The following is a 21,640-nucleotide window of genomic DNA, read 5'->3' as shown; positions in this document are numbered from 1 at the left end:
CACCTGTATAATAGAAACACACTTTTCAAAATGAAATAGGATACCCCTGCTGTTGCACAAGCATGGATGGATTTTGCTTGATTGTAGATGCGAAAAAACATGTTTTGTGAGATTTGAAAAAAAAAAGGAATCCAGAAATGAAATTTTTAAAAACATTTTAATTAACAGAAGGTGTTAAGCAACTTTGCATTTTTTCTAAGATAATTTTTTTTTTTCACATTTATGTAACCTTTTTTTTCTCCACATTTAATTTTTTTTAAATGTTTGTTAAAACTAATATTTTGTTTTAAAAATGTATTTCTTTTTGCATTTTTATCTCTTTAAAATAGTTATAACATTTTTAATATTAAGTGTTTTTTATATCAAATTTTAGGATTAGTTTGACAAATTCCATTCTTTTCCATTCTTAAAAATCACATTCTATTCGCTCATAGGAGTTGGCTTTGCTCTAGAGTGAAGAGGAAATATGCATTTCTATTGGCCCTGATGGTTATTAGCAGCAACATTTTCATTGGTCAATGTGCTCATCAAGAGTGAGAATTTCGGCTTGAGGTGAAGAGAATTTGTGAAACCTGCGAAATGAAGCTTGAAAAGCAGATATTTTGGAAAAGAATATCCAAAAATATCAAATCTGTAAAAAAAGAAGTAAAAAACTTTATTTTGAAAGAACAAAATGTGGGATTATGAAATATGAAAAATAAATGAAAAAAATGAAAATATTGATTGATTGACTTTATAGATCTCACAGTAGAGGAATTTAAAATAACATGATATTACAAAATCTGAGAAATATGAACAAAAAAACCGTTTTTTTTTTTTTTTTTTGAATTTCACGACTGGATTTCATTTTTTTATTTCAAATTTTCATTCATCAAACGTGGTCCTTGCCTCCAAAAATAATGGAACAAACTTGACTCCATACATTGTATTGTATATTTGCATGGTTTATATTTGATGGTGCTTTACTGTGGATTTAGTTTACAGTTATCAAAAGACTGCGACAGCATCTGTGACTAAATGAGGCCTCTCCACTGAACGGAACCAATTAGAAGAACATAGGTATAAATTTTTGTGTGGGTAGGACCAGTGTAGGAGCCACCAAGGAGCTCAAAGATCAATCCATCTTAAACTAGTGGAATCATGGAGTCACACTTAAACCTTTTCTACTCTGACTCCTTTCTTTACTCGGTTCTTTTCTTCTCATCTGCATCAACTAATTGGTGGCAGTTCATGGCCTATTGAGCTTCAGTCATCTTATCTGCTTTTGCAGGGGCCGCTATCTACTGTATTTATCCGTAGGCCCTAGCCGCGGTTCAGTGGGAAGATCATGAGAGGAAATTGGATCTTCCGTTCTTCACCGCTTTTTGTTTGTGGTGAGATTCCTTGCAGAATGAAAGGTCATCAACCTCCACATCACCACCATGTTGTAGAAATGTCCATAGAGAGCAGCTAAGGGGGTTTTGAGGAGCCACTTTTGTTTCCCGATACTTTTACCATCTATAGCAGTTTTCTATTGGTTTAACCAATCAACCTAATATTCATGATCACTGCAGATTATTAAAACTGTTAAAAAACAATATGAAATTAACTAAATATACAAAATATAATATACCTGTTGCATATTTGTTTAAAACAAGCTTGTTTTCATTAGATTAAGTTATGCACAATAGCAGAAATTTTATTTAAGAGTAGTGATACTTTTTAAGTAAAACCTTTATCTCCTACTCCTAAAAGGATGGATGGACGAATGCATGGATGGGTGGATGGATTGGTTGGTGGTTGGGATGGATGGATGGATGGATGGATGGGCGGATGGATGGATGAGTGGGTAGGTTGCTGGCTGGATGGGTGGATGGATAGATGGGTGGTTGGATGAACAAGTGGATAGATGAATACCTTTCTTAGTTTTGAGGCTAAATAAATCTTTGCTTTCCCTTTGTAAACCTCTAGTTAAATTGGAGACTGCAATGAATCTCTGAGGCCATTTTGGTTACAGATATTTGACCAAAACTGTTGTTTTCAGCTTCCTCCAGATATACAGTCAACTGGTAAATAGAAATAAAAGATCAACTGAGATTTTATGTTTTTCTAGTGATTTTCTTGATTTGACCTTGAAGCATGATTATTGGTGTGTGGTTGCTTCTGATATCTGTGTAAGAAACTGCAGTTTCGTAGAATTTGTTATAAGGTGTTTGCTTTTTCTGCTTTTTTTTCTGATTCTGTTTCCATTAAACTTTATGTAGCTTAAATTATTAAAATGCAGGGAGAGAAAGCAAGATTTTTTCTTGAGGGAAATCATTTTCTTGATAATAACAGTCATAACTCCTGCGCTCTCTTCCTTGAAATGTTAAGATACTAGGAATTTTTACCGTATTCATAACATTTTAAAGGATCAAATGGAGTTTCAGCTGCCATTTTGTAAAAATATCAAACAAAATGCACAAGGTTTAGCAATGATGCTTTATGAGAAACCATAGCTTTAGCAATCATAAAACTTTTCAAGAGTAGAAAATAAGAAATTACAGTTTTATCACAAAAACTTTTAAAGCATGAGTTTCTTTACGTTTTAAATTTAATTAGACGATAATGTAGTTAAAACATAAGTGCAAAACCACACCAGCGAAGCTCTGGGAGGACAGTTTAGACTTTAGCTTTACATTCCAAGTTTAGGGGAGACAGCAGCCAGTGTCCAGAGTTCTAGCAGCACGATTTGGGTGTCAGGAGCAACGAGTCGTGATTGTTCAAGTTTCCAGACTGGCGGATACCGGAGTTGGGAAATCGGAAATTTTGCGGCTTAATGCTGAACATCAACCAATCAGAGAAACTGATCCAGGAATTGCCTAAGAGACTGACACTGCATGGAAGACGTTATTTCTGCTCCAGCAGAGCTGTCAGCATAAAACTATGAGGAATTAATACATAAATGAGTTTAACTCAACTGGTTTCAGCTTGAAAGTCAGAAGAATGTGCTTTTTATGTAAATGGTGCTCTGATCATTATTACTCCAATGATATATGTTCATATTGAAATGCAGCCAAATCATTTGTAAATACCTTCTGTACACTGACTAAAATAGTCAAAAGTTGTACTAGAATAATCAGTTTTACATTTTAGTACTTACAGTTGTTGCTTAAAACCTAAAAAACTCTATATTAACCTTCAGCCATTATAAACATCAATGGGAAATCCAGACAGCCTGGGCGACTTCAGAGAGATTTTACTGGGGACTCCGAGGATCCACCATGGTGCAGCCAGGTCTTCCGCCTCAACCTTAATCCAGATAAAGTGACTGTACAAAAGATTTGATGTGGACTTTCTTGGTAAAAAAAAAAACAACAAAAATAAACAACTCTTTAGATTGCAAGAAAAACACCGGAGCAGCTTAACAACTGAAGTGTCGAGCATTCAGAGACCTTTTTCACACTCAAAACGCATTTGGTGTGACCACAGCATTACGGAAGGTCTGGTTTGTTTAACACTAGAGTTTAAATCAGTATTAGGGTTAAAATGACAAATATCAAGGTTAAGGTGAGCAATGACCAGCAAATTTACCCTTAAACTCCCATATTTTATATCCATTGTACAGGCAGTTCCCTCCAAGTATTAACCTTATTGTTAAGCCGTACACAACTATTTTAGTCTAAATATACTGCCTTAAATTACACCTGGCATACTGTTTGTCCTGTTCTAATCACCCAGAAAATCTTCCTCAGTGTTTGGTTTTTATACCCAAAGAGGAAAGAAAAGCACTGAAAAAGCCCTCTGAAGCACCACATATGTGCTCTGCCAGCACGTACGGAACATTTCTTGCATACCGTGCGATTTTTGCGGCTGATATTTACTTATCACGTTGAGCACATGTGACTCCTATTACTCCTGTGCCCTTAAATCAGTGTTCAGTCGGTAGGAAAAAGTGCTGAAAAGTCCCACCCTGGAGGAAAGATCTGGGCAGGATGTAAAAGCCTCCACCTATGATTCTTAACCTCTCTTTTTCTTTGACTTAAACCCACAAACAGACCCAGCCAACCTGATTTACTCCCTCCTCTTAATGTCAAACAGCTGTAGGGTTGACCTGCGAGAAACTGCTTTGGTTGGAGAACTCAAGATCAGTTCGCTCAAAAGCCCATAAATGAAGCCTCTGGCTTTCCTTTACAATTGATCCAATTTGACAATTGTCTATGATTAGAGATGGATTTATTTCTCCAAATAATAGCCACACATTAGCAGCAACTTATATTCAGAGGGTTGGGTTTCTCTGGTATGTTACACTGTTCTAAAGACGCAGCTAATATGAGAAACTTGGATGTAAAAATCCTCTTGAAGCCTCCCTCTATATGACAGCAAAGGATCACTTTCTGATCCAGAGCTCCTTTACCCATCATTGTAAATCCAGGCTTAAAGGTAGAGTCAAGTTTGAAAAGGTTTCCCTGACATCAGGTAGAGATGATTCCGTAAAAACTACCCCTATCTGCCCTATGTAGTGGATTTTGTTCCATAATTGCAAAAGAAAGCTGAGAATATTTTCTACAAATAGAAATATGAAAAAATGCACTTCAGTTAACTTTGAAAAACTTCATAATAAAACTAAGGTTTTGAGCGCAACTATGCTGGTTAATCAAAAATGTATATTTTTAATAATTGTTTTATAGATTTTATATTTACACATTTTATTTCTTTCAAAATTCTGTTTTTCCAGAATGTGTTTGTTACGAATTGCATTCTTTCAAATTGTATTTACACATCGCACTCTCCTCCCTTTAAGCCCAACATGAACACTTGCTCTTCACCAATCAAAGTATTGTTGGTTATGTCCTTCAGACCAATAGAAATGCTTCTTTATGCCTCGCATAGAGTAAAGTCTGCCCCCATAAGTGAAGGGAATTTAAATTGTAAAATGCAATTTGAAAAGAACATGATTTGTAAAACTCAACCTGAAAAAAGGAAAAGAAATTAGAAAAAAAATAAAACAAAAGAATGGATAAATAAAGAAATAATGTGAAAAAAAAAGTGCAAAGTTAATTTTTAATTAAGAAGCTTTTAGAAGTTTAAATCCTGGTTTGCATTTTTTTTATTTACATTTACATAACATGTTCTTTGTTTGCAACAATAATGGAGCAAAATTCTTCCCGTATATGCTTAGGCTGCCAATAATCATACTGTGATCCAATGCCGCCAGTCTATATTAGAGGTACAATCTGTTTTAACAGCTTTATAAATAAAACCCTTCGCCATATTTTCATTTGAGTAATTTGTGATTTTATATGCACATTGCCTCAGCTTTGTGAAGCTGGTGTTTTTTTTTACTGACTCTGAAAACTGTTGCAACATAGTTGTTCAGTTGCTGTTTTATAGAGTTTTCCCCTGAGTCTTGTGGTTTTATTATGATCCAGTGCCGAGTTTGAGTAGCTAAAACAGCTGGGAGCTCAAGGCACTTTTACAGTTCCTTGTCAGCAGTGCTGTCATTGTCTCTTCCATAGAGCCCTGCTGCCCTGCTTTGCTTTGAAAGTTGATGAAACTAAACCCCAGACTGGGTTCAGCAGAAGGGTTACCTGTTTGTTCACCATGATGGGAATAAATGCATCGTGTTTGGGATTGTTATTTTCAGACTGTTAATAAAATACCAGCATGCTCAGATCTGGTGTTTTTCCTGCGTTGTGTTATGTAATGTAATATTTCGAAACCAAATTTTGTTGTTAATCTTACATTTAAGTAGATTCTTTCACCTTTCTGGTGTGATACCTTGCAAAGATATTCTCGCAATTTAAAAAAATGCTTTATATTTGAGATTACAAACAGTAATAGCCAAGGCAAACTACAGTTTAAGGAAAAGGAAACATGACTTTCAAGTTTTAATTTTTTTTTTTTAAATAAAACTTTAACTTTTAGAGATTATCTCGCATAACAGCTGAAGCTCTGTCAAACTAAATGGAGAGGATCTGTAAACATTGGGCTATTATCATTGACTTACAGCTGATTTAAATGGTCGCGCCAGGTCTAAACTATTTTATTACCGATCTGGCTGTATGACCTACTAACTGGTCTTAGGACTCTACCCACTGAGCAAAAATTGATTGAAAAGACGACATGATTTATATCCAAACAATGTCCACATTTGGTGGAAAGGTGAAAAACCGTGATATTCAGACTGTTGAAAAGATGTTAAAAACTGTGATTTCTAGTATTTTCAACGTCTGCTAGCGGACTATAGAGGGACAATCTCAGACCGACCAAAAACAGCCTAATTTTCAACAACTATTTCTGGATTAAACCGAGGCTATGAAGGACCGACCAGATTTAAAACCAACGTCTAAATGACGTCTGGTGCTTGGGGTGGGGGGTAGCACTGCTCCAGGAGAAAAATCTCTTCTTTACTTTTCCTTCTTAAAGTTGACTGCTCTTCAGAACAGCCTGGATTTTGTTCAGCTTCTCACTTCCAGGAATGCTCTGTCATTGAAAGTACTGTTCATGGGTTGGGTGCGGTCGGAGACACACCCATCAATCTTGCCATTTTGCACTCCACGCAGCATTGTTATCGCTCTTCCAAATAACCAGTCTCATCTGATATGTTCTCCATTTTGATTTAGTATATGGCCAAAAACAAGTGAAATTAAAGCTTGACAAAGTGTAGTTGAGTGTGTATGAGGGGTTCGCATGAGGATGACTCACTATAAAGTTAGCAACATGTGTCAGGAGGCTTTGAGTGATTATAGCTGCATACCCTGTTTTTACCTCACCACAATGTAAGCTACCTCCAATTATGATTGTCTGACTCCTTGTTCACCATGTGGTGTTTGTGTGTGTGTGTGTGTGTGTGTGTGTGAGAATGTGTGTGTTGTACTTCTTTACAGCTTAGCTTATTCATTATTTAGTAACTCCTGATGTCATGCTTCTTCACTGCTTGGGTGTCAGGTGCCTGCTCGATCCTCTTCATCGGACAACACTGGGTTTGGATGCCGTTCTCTTCTCCTCGGACTGTTTGAACGGCTCCCAGAGCTACATACTTCCACTCTGACACTCTCTTTTTATTTATTGAGCTAACTATAGATGAAACTGTGAATCTTCAAAAGCATTGGAATAATTCTAGTGCTGTAAAACTGGAGACGCCGGACCTCCTTAATGAGGTAATGGAGCAACTATCTTCTTTTTTCCCTAGTTTGTCTTTTGGAAAATACCAGTTATGAGTACTTTAATAGTTTGCTATAAAGAACCAAGAAGATGGCGTGTTCACTTTAGCAGACTTGTGGTCAGGCGATGATGTTATTTGTGCAGCTGAATGTAATCTTTTACCCGGCCGAGGGTTCTCTGAGAGCCTCTGGAGCTTCTGTGAATATTTTCAGCCTTGAAGTGATACAAAGATCTGCCCACATTTATTAGAGTGACATTTTGCAGGGTGGCTAAATCCTAGCCCAATCAAGAAGCTGCAGGTCTCTACATAAAGCTTCCCTCAGTGTGTGTGTGCAACTTGACCCCTGAGATCTCATCTGCATCAAGGGTTGCCTAGAAACGCAACAGTATGAAGGCATAGTATTTAAATTCCACATTATGCAAAAGAAAGGAATGCTAGACGACCCAACTAGACAGCACTAGATTTGGCCTTACAAGGACATTTGTGGAGCCAGGCATTTTTCTAGAAGGAACAATTTGAGGTTTTCTTGCATTTTAATGCTCATGCTTGAGAAACCTGACATGCTAAACAAAAAAGATGGCAAACGTCTGGTAAAGTCTTTTACAGAATTTTTATCATAATAACTTTAGATGTAACTGAAAGGACTCACACTTTGCCCCACAAATTACACAGAAGTACTTTTCCAGGTCTCTTAACATACTCAGTCTGTTAGTTGCCATATTGCTTCCTGATAAATCTTAGAACATTTGTTTTTCATCTGGAACAGCTTATGATCAGAGCAAATACCAGATAGTTGGAGAGGAGAGAGGAAAAAAGTGTGGCTGTGATGTCAAGCGTTTTATATGCCAATCAAATCCATTGCCTCCATGGAGGCTGCAGACAGAAGGTGTGTATCATCCATTACAGTAGCTTTTGAATGTTTTCTTAGAAAATCTTCTCAAAACTATAAGCAGAAGTTTCTGTGGACTTTTTATAACCCCTGAATACTACATTTTACTTGAAACTGGCTCAGAGAAATGAGGGAGCTTGCTTTGTTGAGTCATGGTGACAACCGCACGATCTTCCATAGAGACTTTAGACTAGTATGTTTTTTACTTTTTTTTCTTTTTGACTTCTACCACGTTTGTTGTTGTTTTGTTGTTGTTGTGATGATGGGCACTTATAGAGGCTGAATGAATAAGCTGGGACTTCTGAACAAAAAGCTAGATTTACATTTTTGCAAATTTCTAACTCGATTCTATTACTCGATTACTTGATTCTCTCCTTAGGCAAGACCCTTCATGCTAATGGCTGCTTCAGCGTGAAGCTAAATTCTGAGGTTCTGAGTTCAAGCCCCACTCCCACAGACTCCCACTCCCCGAGAAAAACCCCTAAACCCCACACTGCTCCCCGGGCACCGCACAATGGCAGCCTACTGCTCCCCAAGTGGATGGGTTAATGTGGAGAGTTAGTTTTTTTGCTCTGTACTTGTAACAGTGTAATGACAAAAATAAAAACAATGCTGGATACAGCTTGTTCCATTAGAGTACCAAATAAATTTTAGTCTAATCTTGAAACAAATCAACTTTACACCTAGAAAGTTAATCAGAGGTTGTATATCTTGAAAATTTAAATGTAATATTATCTGAAGCATATGAATAATTTAGTGCAATGTTGAAGATCTAATTTTCTGGGTAAATCTTTTCTGCCACTCTTTATAATTTTTTTGCACCACTGGGAACCAGGAATGATCCCCACAATTAATGTTATTAACTAAACCCTGAGTCAGAATTTATTTGCAGATAAACTGTATAAATTGGGCCAAAGAGTCCTATCTTTATGTGTCTTAGCAAATCTCGACATTCACATTTAAGCTGTGCAATATTTTGTCTATAACCATCTTAGAACTACCTTCTATGGGTTGAAATGGGGCTATTTTTAGTTGAATTTTGCCGTTGCTTATTAAAATTGTACATCTTGGTACACATCTATGTCACAGGCTTTCATTATGCATAATGAACTTACTATTAACCTCAGAACTGAGAAGTTAGTGTGACATAATCTCTGAGGTAATAGCTTTCTAATATTATCGCATTAGACAAGGTAATGCTAACAGAGACTAGTTGGCATTACCTCATAAGATCACGTTTCATCTCTGCCAAGCACGCTTATTGGTGTTTAGGCTGAATTCTATGAGCAGGTAAAACGAAACTTGACGGTAGGATGTTTCTTTTCTGGACCCAGCATCCAGAACAGGAAGTCTCCACAAAGACTTTGATATTTACTATAACCCTTTATCCAAAATGTCTTCAGGTTGTTGGATTCAATATTTTAGATATATAGTATCTATATAGTTTTCTAACTTAGAGGGAAAAAAATGTTGGAGCATTTCAGTTAAAGTAAACCTGGGTCAGTTATGCTAGATGGATCTTTTCAACCAAATATGTGAAACTGTTGATCCACTGAGCAAAAGATGACTTGACTGTGATCCAACTGATTAAATGCTGTGGCTAGAATTATTAAAGCAGTTAATCCTTAAGAGGAAAATGTGTCAGAATAGATATTGCATTATATTTTGTTATGTATGGTCCTTAATAGCCACAGACCAGTATGAGAGGGTCATAATGTTGCAACTGATCTGTGTACATGACAGCAATAAGAACTGCACCAAATCTGAAATGTCGTTCATTGACTGACATGTAGCTGATTTAATCAAGGCCTCTATAATATTTTTCCCAAACTTTGGAATCTGAACATCAAAAATAAAGAGAACATTTGTTTCTTGAAACTTTTCCAGCCATAAACTCCTCATTCTGAGGAACTGTTTGTGAAAACGGTGTTTGTATGGCTCCATAAGCCCACGGTCCATCCCCCACTGTTATCCTCTCATAATTTTCACTTCCTTAACTTTTTGTTGCCACTTTCCTTTCCAAACTCAGCCTCTTATTGTTTTAAAAATACATAGGAAAAAGGAAGAATGCATCTTCTCCGTCCTCCCACACATTTATTCCTGACATCATAGTGTGCCACATTCAAACCCGTGACGCTACTGAAACCCATCATCCTCCCTGAAACATGTCAGAGTGTTGACATTGTTTTTCTATCATTAGCCGCTGGAGCTACTGTGCAGCTTTAGCAGAATAGGCTGGTATGTGTTTGGAAAACTGCAAATTTATGTCCCTTCCATGATGAGGTGGACGGAGATTGGGAACTGCATGGGTTGTTCTGGAAATGATCATTACGATAACGCGGGAAGAACTGTGGAAGCTGTCAGTTTTGTACAGGTCGTACAAGAAATGAATAAATACACACTGTAGTTATCGTCCCCCAAGTCAAGTGAGATTATTTTCTATAAAAAGCCAAGTGTTGCTCTACAGATGCTGAGTGTGTACTCTGGATTTTTTTTTAGATATGAGAAAATTCAATATCCTCTACTGTATCCTCTACTTTTGAGAAAAACATATGTTTAGTGTATCTTAAATAGGTTTATTCAACCATACATTTTCAAAGTAAGATTTTTTAAATCTTTTTTTATTTTATCTCTAAATATTGAGAGAATCACACCTCAGTCCAGGATTTACACACCTCAGGGATTTTTGGAAACACACGGATTGATGGGTGTCATTAGCTGTTAGCACAATTAGCTGAAAGCAATAAGGTTCAAACCTAAGCTGAGGCCTTTTTGTGTTAAATCTTAATGTCCTGCCAGTCTATTAATACATTTTTTTCACTAATTTTTTCTACCAAGCGTGTGAAAAAAAGAAAGCTCAGATTTATACAACTCTTGGATGTAGTGGTGAATATTCAGGCTGATTTTTCGGTTAGTATCATTTTCAGGGTTCCAACATGTTATTTGAACAAATTAAATGGAGCCACCATGTAATTTGATTCGGGAGGAACAAAAAGCAAAAAAAGGAAAGAGGCCACGGCATGTTTGGACTTGGACTTGAAAATTTGTGGCAAAAGAAATTTTTGTCATGATTTTTGGGTCTTGGTTTTTAATCATGTTTGTGTCTTCGATCACTTCTGAATATTGCTTATAGTGTCTTTTGATGTTCAGTTTATCTATCCTTGTTCGATATTTTAAAGAGGTTTCAGCCATAGGAGTCAAATATGCTCACTTTCTTTTTTGTTTCTTGTGTTCTATTCCATGTATTTGTGTATATTCTCTTAGATCAGGTTGGTTCATTGCTCCCTTTGTTTAGTATTTAACATAATTTTAGTTGTTGTCTGCACACTGTTGTTGGTGTGTCTCATTGCCATACATACCAAAGCATCTGCAGTGGTACTGAGTGCAGTTGTGCAGATGCACATTTAAAAAAATCTGCATTTGCACATTTGACATTTTTTTTATTCTGCTCAATGCCTTGCTCTCCTTTAACATGATCTGCAAGTTTTCTGTCAACATCTTAGAGCTTCTTGTCAACTTTTACCAACTTCATCCAAAAGTCTTCTGCAAGTTTTAGACCCAACCATCACCTCACTAAACTTAATAATATAAGCCGTTTTAACTATCATCCACTTTGCTATGAATTCTGTGATTCTAAATTGAAGTGTGCTTTGGGAGCCAAAGCTCAAGATACATCTCTGTCTACCATCATAAAATTTACATGATGATAATTTAAGGTTCTTATCTGTGAACATGAACATTGTGGTCTAAATAAGTTAGGCAACACCCTAAAGTCTGAGATGGCATGTTTATTTTGAGACACGCTTTTGTTTTTTGAAAACGACTTGGACTCAAGATGTTCAGACTTTTGGACATAACGTTCTATGTTGTAAATTTATTGCTTAACTGTCAGTTAATGTGGGATTAGATGTTGCTGATAGAATGAGAACCTTAAAAAGTCTGAAAAAGGCAGAGAAAATAGGCCGTTTCTGCCAAGAACTATAAGTATGATTATGGTTGTGATTTGGTTAATTTTTTCTTGCCATATTCTGTTACCTTTGCCATCTGGGGTTATCCGTATTTGAACGGTTTGCTCACCAAATTTGCTAGGTGTTTTCTGGAATATTTCTCAGCATTTTAAGTTGATTCTGTCCTAACTTTCTCAAGTTATTCTTCCTTGCTTTTCCCTCTGCCTATCCCTTGGTATAACTTTGCACAGATTGGCTGTTCAACAGTCAGGAGGAGCAATATGTCTCAAATGGATGAAAAGTTCATCACAGGGAAAACACTAAGACAAACAACCAACCGTCCCTCAAACCACCAGCTGTCACCTAAAATAGGTTACCCATGCCAGTGTTATCTAAGGAATGTTCTGCATTTAGCTTTATTGAGATAATGAAAGTTGTTGTGTCTGGACACAAAACTATGTGCTTTAAATGTTTGCACAGATTAGTGTTGTGTAATAAAAATGTAGTGTATGTTTTTTAGGAGAAAAATGTTTATCACAAATTAGCTAATAAGGCCTTTCTCTAAATTTGTTTAGTCTGCTTAAAACCTTGAATTCAGTATGTTGCTTTTAATTTACATCATTTTATTTTTAGATGGTTAAATTAGATTCTAAGATACTAGAAAGTGTTTTGGTGAAGAGAGACCAGTTAGGCAGCTGGAGAAAATCCGCTATCTGTCACGTTCGTGATGTACGAGGGGAAAGTTGATTTTATTCACCAAACATTAAGGAGGTTCGCATGGGGCATTGTCTGCTGCCATGTGTGGCTCTCTCTTTCCAAACACAAGGGCCCACTTTGAGAGAACCCACTTCATGTGTGGGATGGGAATGCTGATTCCATTGCTCAGCACAACCATCTTCCAGCCTGTTCCCACCCAGGCTATTATACAGTACCGCTCTTGCTCTCATTTTGTCCCCACATGACAGCTCTGTGGTGAGACTGCAACCACTGTCTTCTCCTGTGAATCCAGTCCATAGCTCAAGGAGAGGAGGACAGCATTATTTAAACGCCAGTCCACAGGGTGTGCGTCTTCTATAAAGCCCAGCACACAAAGACAACTCATGCAACAGAGGCATCCTTAGGCAGAGTGTCTTGAAAACAGTTGGAGAAGTAGAGTTTTGTATACAGGCTCCACCAAAGTAAATCCAAACTATGTGAACCTTATAAGGACAGCTGAAGACTTAAGAATATAAAAGCGGGAACTCACAGGCTCACTAAATGTGTCTTTTAAATGCCACGCTGACCTCTAAGAACTGGTGAGTGATTTTGCTTGTTCCTCTTGACTTTCAATGTTTGGTTTCTCTGCTCAAGTCGAAAACTAACCTAATGGTTTTTGAATTATCTTGAAGCCAAACCAAAGTACCGTGGTATTTTGTTTTCTGCAAATCAGTTTCTTGGGTTCATTTGGTGGTTATAACCATGCATTCTGTTTTACCACTTGGTATAAGAAAGATTTTGAATAGTTTTCTTTTTCTTTTGAAATGATGAAGGAGGTTTTCATAAATCAGTGCGGGTAAATCAGAGAAAAGTGGATCCAACGAAACATGTATGTCCATTTAATCCCATTTCATTCATTCATTAGTGTTCTTTATGTGCCTTTTTAAATGTTTGTTGTCAATAAAAAAGAAACCCTTTAATAAGGCTTTTAATTTTAGTTATCATTTATTATTCATCTATTCATTCATTTTTTTAAAAGTGCACAAGGTTTTAAATAAAAATGAGGATAAAAAAAGAAAAGAAAAGCTGTTGGGCCATTAATTGTAACATTTTGGTAATCAATAACTATTTGTTGTCATTTTATAAAACTATTTGCATTTCAGTTTAAATTATGTAATTTGGGGGAGCAGTGTGGGGGTTAAGGGTCTTGCTCAGGGACCCATAGTGCAGGCTGTGGGGATTGAAGCGGTTCTTGCAACCTTCTCAGAGCACAAGCGCACCGCTGTAACTGTAAAAATTAGAATTAGCACAAGATGTTTGGATTTTTTGCAGACAAAAAACAGATTTATATCACAATGATTGTTAAATGTAAGGCCCTTTAACAATAAGAGAATGACTTCTCTCCTCACACTGTAACGGATCTCAAACACAGACACAGTGGATGCTGAAAAAAATGTAACATCATCATCAGCTACATATCAAAGAGTGTCATCAGCATACATGTCGCAACCCGCACTGCATTAATACACCAAAGTATTTATCATAAACTACTCAAAACAAAGTAGGCCAAGAACTGCACCTTGGGGTACGTTTGATTGCATGCCTTGTTCCCTTTTTAGAAAAAATATTTAGATTACTTTAAAATAATTGCCTAATTGTCTGATTCAGGGTTATGCAAACAAAAACACATATAAAAGATAAAGGGTAAAGGTGAACTTCCGGGGAATCTGTTTGGACTTTATTTGATTTTTTATTTTTATTTTAAAAAGCAATTAATGATTTGCTTAGAGGTTTATTGGTGGTACCCACCAACATTTCTTATTTCTCTCATCATAAAAAACCCAATATTGGTTAATATTGATGCTTTCAGTAAAGAGTTAAAAGTTACTTTTGTCCATTCTTCAATTACTTTTAATATTTCTATCATTCTGTCTGGTTAATGAACTGACCATTTGTTATATTTTGTATCGCATCTACATCATTTTGTGTCAAAAAATTAAATAATCTGTTTTTAGAGGGTGATGCTTTCCCAGTACCACTTTAAGTCTACAAAGTATGAGAAATCACTTGAAATGTCACTGGTAAACTTTAAGTGACAAGAAGATAGAAAACATATAGTATAAAACATAATTTTAGTCCCCTCAGCACTTATTCAAAGAGTTAAAACATGCTTTGAGTAACTACAGTAGGTACACACCCCAGTGACTTCTTCAATGAGTCTATGAGTGGTTGTTATTTTACCCGGTTTGTGACATGAGTCTTAGACAGAGGTGCCCTTTGTTTGACTTACCTAGAGACCATATGTTCACCAAGGCAACCAGAAGAGGGAACCCCTCTGGGCGATCTCAGGTTTCAGCTGGGACATGAAAAGAAATGTCCAGGACAGAGAGGAAATTACTACTGTTGCAGCTTAGCATATAGTCAGGATACTTTCTGCAGCACTTGCAGTTCTGGTGAATGAGAGAGGAGAGAGAAAACAAGGCTGTCTGCGCTCAGCAGGAATATGGTCTTGATTTTGTTAAAGGTACAACTTTGGGTTAGTAGTGTAACATTATATATTTCAGGTCAGAGGTTTACATGTATCTATCTCAGACAAAGATAGGAATATTATCATAATAAAATAATAGAAACAAGCTGAAATACAAGCCACTGACCATACTCAGGTTCACCCTTAAAACAGATTGGTCAATACAGCCAAAAAATGGTTGTAATTACAAACCTGATTGATAGTTATGTGTCCAACCAAACTTTTGGTTGAAACAACCAACCTAATATGGTAGTGTGTTTTTCTAGCCAATCTACAGTGGTAAAACGACAAACGAATAGGATACCTCGAAGATTTGTATGCTGTACATGTATACTGTACATCATTGTAGTTGCTTTCTAGATTAAAAACTTTCATTTAACACTTGACTACAGCCAAGCAGTCAGATTGTTAAACCATCAGTTACAATTTTTATTGGTTGTTTGGTTAATCAGTTATTTGGTTGATCAAAAATCAACCAAATAACTGTCCTCTGAAGGGAGTAGTACACACCGTTAAAGGAAGTCTTAAATTTCTTAGCAATTTCTCGCATGGAATAGCCGTCATTTCTAAGAACAAGAATAAACTGTCGAGTTTCAGATGAAAGTTCTCTTTTTTGGTCATTTTAATGTTTAATTGACCCCACAAATGTGATGCTCCAGAAACTCAATCTGCTCAAAGGAAGGTCAGTTTTGTAGCTTCTGAAACGAGCTAAACTGTTTTCAGATGTGTGAACATGATTGCACAAGGGTTTTCTAATCATCCATTAGCCTTCTGAGCCAATGAGCAAACACATTGTACCATTAGAACACTGGAGTGATAGTTGCTGGAAATGGGCCTCTATACACCTATGTAGATATTGCACCAGAAACCAGATATTTGCAGCTAGAATAGTTTTTTTTTTTACCACATTAGCAATGTATAGAGTGTATTTCTTTAAAGTTAAGACTAGTTTGAAGTTATCTTCATTGAAAAGTAAAGTACTTTTCCTTAAAAAATAAGGACATTTCAATGTGACCCCAAACTTTTGAACGGTAGTGTATATAACTATAAATATAACTTATAACTATAGATACATATATATATTTATATATATCTATTGGATCCAACAGGATATCATCCATCTTCTTGTTGCCATTCACTACGATTTGACAAAAATTCTTGACAGTAACCAAAACAATAAAATTATTATTGTTATATTACCTTTGACTTGTCTTACATATGATAAAAATGAAATCTTAAATGTCTCCTATTCATTCTGACAGCAGCGGTCTGACCTATGGTCTGACATAAGATGGCCGCCTAATTGGCACGTCGGCCTGGCTGTCTTCATAATTTATTAATCATTTTAGAGCAAATTTCTGCTAGAACACACTCATGACTGTGTTAAACTAAGGTATTTAATGATGGCTTCAATTCACCAATTTTTAACTCTTTAACAGCCTGAAGATGCTTTGCTAACGTCACTAGCTGAAAATAGGATAAAGCTGTCTCAAGAGATGGATTTCCTTAAAAAGTAGCCAATAAAAGACAGTTTATGATCTCAGGTTGGTTCTATGCTCAAAGTGATAAGAAAAAGGTCCACCCACTGGTTGGAGAGAATCTACAGGAGCATAAGAGAGCAGAGAAGGAGCATGGAGTCTAGTTTGTGATATATCTTGGTATCCAATTTGCATGCATAAAACATTAAAAATTCAGAGCGTAGTTCACATACATGTGTTTTAAATAAAGCTGTTTGTACAAGTGTTTTTATGTGTATATATTTTTGCAGAACTATAAATTCATACAAACTCTGGTCATGATTTTTCATTCCAGGTTGAACTTTTCAGTGTTAGAGCAAAGGTCTCCATTACTTTATACAGTTACATTTATGCACCCAAAATAACAAAGAGTGCTAACAAATGTTTGAACGTAGTTAACTGAGATCCCGTGGATAACCATGATAAACATAAAGAAACTTCTGACCAGATGAATCTCTGAGCGGTTAGTATCAGATTATTGCATTATATGTTAAGTAGAACCAAAACTCTGTGGTGGCTCGTGACAGAAGGGAAAGTGATCACTTTCAGTGTAATGGTCCTTAACACGGCACTTAGTGGCACACTCTAAGTACCCAGGATGGAATTGCTTGATTGAACAACTCATCTTCATTTATAGGCTAATCCTCAGAAGAGTGTTGTAATGAGCTGGAGGCACATGTAATGGAATCTGCTGCAACTCTGACTTGATGACTTTGACCCCCTCTGTAATTATAGGGTCAGTATTTATTATCCACACTTTTATTGGAACAGTTGTAACCACGAAATTAAACAGCATCCACTGATTGTTCGAAGTATTGCGCACTCTGTTATCCCTAAACCAAACGTCACATACATTCACGTTCATTCTTCCCTTAAAACACAAAGTGCCTCAGTGTGCTAGTCCTCCATGGTGCTGGCACAGCACCGGTATCATTTCTGAATTACTGTGATGCTTTCTCTGAAAATGGCCCTTGAGGAGCCATGCCAAGACTGCAGCTAAAAGACCCCCGCCCATTCCTGTTGCCTCCTTGTGTCTCTCTCTGTGCGTTTGTGTATACCGGGACTCGATCTGATCACCCGTTCATCCGTTTGGGTATTCCATCAACAAAATCACTGACTCATTTATTCCCCTGATACTGATAATTATGTAACCGAGAGTTTCAGCACAATTGCGCCAAGCAGCGCTGCACAGTGACTCCTAGGACAGCTGCCTTTTCCTCTAAGTTTCCAAACCTTCACAAACCAATCAGCTGTTCTGCGATCTTATCTTTTTTGCCTCTGAGATCTTTAAACCTTCTTGATTTATACCAATTTATTGAATCCTATTTCAGCCGCTTATTTAAGCAGCTTTACAAAATGTCTAAATCGATCAGCAACAGGAATCGTGAGCTTATAACTACCTGCTAATTACACCCCACTGCAGAGATAAAATATGTAATCACACCTCTGGAGGATATCATTAACTAAAAGGATAAGGGCTCGGCAGAGTTAGGATGGGCATCTGCGGCTCCTCCCAATTGAAGATGGACTAATCTAAATGGGATACATCAATAAAACAGTGGGATAAAGTTGTGGCCACTAAGAAGCGTCGGGCTCAGGCTCCGAAATAGCAAAGAGAGTCACTGGATGGCGGCCAGCCAGTAAATTAGCAGATAAGAAATATTACTTCACTGGCACAACCGGTGGCTTGGTGCTATTTAAAACAGGGAGGTTTATTGATAATTCAATTACTTGTAGGAAAAAAAAAGGCTTTATGACAAGAACAGAATGCTTGGAGGTAGATCAATAAGGAGATACTGTAGTGGACAACACTGCAGTGGCGGAGGATACAGGACGTGTAATGTGTGTAACTGTGTCACACATACTGACGCTAATCAAAGATGCGATATTAATCCCACTAACATTGTGCAATTCTCATTGTGATGCATTTTGTTCCATTTCAGAAGCCGAACTGAAGTAAGATGGCCTCGGAAAGAGCGTCGACCCCTCAGAGCAGCTCCAAACAGAGCAGCTCACTCTCCTCTTCACCGATGAGGCAAGTGGCAGCACGACCTGTTCCTTAGATCTCTGCACCTCACAGTTGTCATGTAGTCATGTAAGCTCTGAAAAGCTTTGCTCTAAGGAACACCCAGTCTCAGCAGCTCGAAGAGACACTATAGGACTCTTTCTTTTTCTTTTTTAAAACAGTCTTTTGCTGTTTTAAAAAAAAGCATATCACATGTAATATTATTTTAGTGTTGTTGCAAAGACTGCTCTTTGTGAAGCAAAAAATTCAAATAATAAGATATACATGTCTTATGTCAACCTTTTTTTTTTTGCTTGAGGTTCCCTAGAAATCTACAAAAAAAAGCATTCTAACTGAGGAGGCTCACATTTAAGCTCTTATCCAAGCCCACCGTCTCCAGTTATTCATTTATAATTCATCAGAGACTCTCCAACAACATTCTGTAACTTTGTGCAAAGATGTCATGGTGTCTTCAAGGGGAAAAAAAGCTTCTTTTTTTCCTCTTGAAGTCTTCACCGGATATATGGAGAAAAATAATCTAAAACTCTCCACCTTATCCAAAACTTTTCGTCCGTTTTGTTTTAAATCAGTTATATATGAGATCAGAATGTATAAAGGTTTAAGTCCAATGACTCTGAGGTGGCAACTTCTCCCGTAACTGGTTTATTGTTTAGATACGGCCGTAGCTCCTGAACTCCCCAAACTGGGAGCACCTCTGGATAAAGTGCTGGATCCAGGGATGCCAATGGATTTGTACAGCTTTCTAAAGTAAAAAAAGCTCAACAATTTGCTCCTTAAAAAAAAAACTTAGAGGGGTCCCACAACACAATTCTTTCAGGATTAACAGTGCTGGGGTCCATTTCATGAAGCAGGTTTTCTGAAAATTCTTAAATTTTCTAAACCTGGAATCAGGAAACTTTGACTTTTCCATTTCACAAAGAGTTTCCTCAACCTCTGGTTCTGTCACTGCAGTGACATTCTTCCCAGAGCTAACCTGGTCGGTAGCAGGGTTTCTTCAGTAAACTGGGAGTGTCCTCTGTCTCTGCTTGCCTTACAGCCAATCAAGTTGTTTTATTTCCTGATTTAGTCAGATTTATATCATAGTTTTGTGCATAACAGAAAATAAAAAAAAAATATTCACTAGGTCTGTTAAACACATTAGGTTTAAAACAAAAAAAACAAAAAAAAACTATGATCAGCATTTTTTTCACTGAGATTTAGATATTGAAAGGGAAAGGATTCTTGACAGCGTATGACATATATTTGTTTTTGGTTTGTTTAATATGAGTGAGATGTGGATCATTTTATTTTTATCTATTTATGTTTAAAGTACATGAAGAACTACTGAAATTATTTTCAGATAACAAATTAATAGATTATTGTGTAAAGGAATTAATTTAAGGTTAGGATTATGATTTAGTTGGTGATAACCTTCTGATCCCACTGACACAATCTGAAGCCATTCCATGGACTGATAACTGCTAACAACAAGCATTTATTGGATTGATAACACCCGAAGTGGCTCCAAAAAGCTACTTAGAATTTACTGTGTATTGTAAGACAGAATCAAACTGAGAAGGAACCCCATCACATGATGGACCGTTCCTGTCTAATAAAGCAAAGTTTTTATTCTTCATCTTGACCTGCTGACAGGCGATTTTACCTTAATAGATACATTGATCCACTACCATACAATAAATAAACCTGTAATATTATTGTGCTTACAACATACTATGGCAAGCCGTTTTGATATGTATTACCTTGAATAAATATGTATTCCTGAAAAACAGTTCCCTGTCACAATGACTTGTCATCTAGAATAAACAATTTGGTTGTCTAGAAATAAATTTCAGATCTCCATATTCCTATTGTTACTTGTGATATCAGACTGTGCAAAACTCATCTTAAACACCCATTGGCCTGTATAGTGTGCTCTGTGTATGATTTTTATTGAATTAATAATAAATTAGGATTTCTAGTAATGTTAAAGGTTTTTTGATAGTTTTTAGACCAAATAGTTTGATCATGCCTAACTGATAAATCAGTTTTCCATTTTCCAGTGAAAGTGAAGAGGACTCATCCACTTTGGATAAAGTGCTATATGTATTTTGGACTGTAATTTTGGAGGAATATGGCTGAGGAAATCATCCACATTTGGTGACATTTGTAGCTCTGCTTCTTTATTCTTAAATACGCCTTTAATTATAGACCTGGTCTGTTGATATTCTTGAAATTTTCTGCACAATGAGATTAACTAAAATTAATTTGAATAAATGTTCCAAGAATTCCTTTCCTGATCCATTCAGGAAAGCCTATCATACTTCTTTTTTTTTTTTGCATGATACCAGGTTGTTAAAGGGCGTGTGTTTGCATGGTAATTTTCAGGATCCTGTCATTTTAAGAAACCCTCACCAAGCTGTCGAAGATGAGCTAATGCTGATGCTTTTAAAGCNTATGCATATGCATTTTAAGGTTTGAGCTATGAATGGAAGATCTGCAACACTGATATTAGATGATAGTGACTGTTCTGCATCTAACTCATCTTGTGAGCTGTTTTTTAGCCAATTACAGATGTATAGTTGCCTATGTCGTAGGAACTATTGACAAGTTGGGCAGCTCTAATTCTCCCATGTCTTTTTTGTTCTGTAGTGTTTTTAAGCTGTGTGTGTGTGTCATGGTTTTATCAAGAGCCCACATGCAGAGAAACTAATTCAGAGAGACCAGGGGAAAGGTTTAACAGGTTTATTGAAGAGATAATGCTGAATCAAGTGTTGCTCTGAACACTGCTGAACCGGAACTAAAAAATGAGGGGTTGACACAGTGATTAGTTCAGGCTCAGTAGGAAATTTGGTTCTTGAACTCGAAGAGGAGAATTTGGTTGCTGACTCACGTTTCCAGAGAAGTTGTTGACTCTTTGACTCCAGTCTGTGTGC

The 21,640-nt window shown here is 36.7% G+C and overlaps 1 protein-coding gene across 3 annotated transcripts in view; it reads left to right on the top strand.

Moving 5' to 3' along the window:
- Nucleotides 1–21,640, top strand: part of insc (inscuteable homolog (Drosophila)) — an 89,026-nt gene that overhangs the window by 7,524 nt on the left and 59,862 nt on the right. Inside the window, exons 1-2 of one of the 3 annotated variants that reach the window (XM_015384514.1) lie at nt 6,956–7,121; nt 18,646–18,737. In XM_015384514.1, coding sequence (XP_015240000.1) covers nt 18,664–18,737 — 74 coding nt within the window. In that variant the 5' untranslated portion in view covers nt 6,956–7,121; nt 18,646–18,663. Of the gene's footprint in view, nt 1–6,955; nt 7,122–13,046; nt 13,258–18,645; nt 18,738–21,640 lie in introns of those variants that run through there. The other 2 variants (XM_015384515.1, XM_015384513.1) reach the window with 2 other exon arrangements.

This window comes from Cyprinodon variegatus, unplaced genomic scaffold (assembly GCF_000732505.1).
Source record: "Cyprinodon variegatus isolate N-32 unplaced genomic scaffold, C_variegatus-1.0 Scaffold314, whole genome shotgun sequence".
Classification (NCBI taxonomy): Eukaryota; Metazoa; Chordata; class Actinopteri; order Cyprinodontiformes; family Cyprinodontidae; genus Cyprinodon; species Cyprinodon variegatus.
Note: the sequence above shows the minus strand (reverse complement) of the source record. Positions and strands in the feature narration are given on the sequence as shown.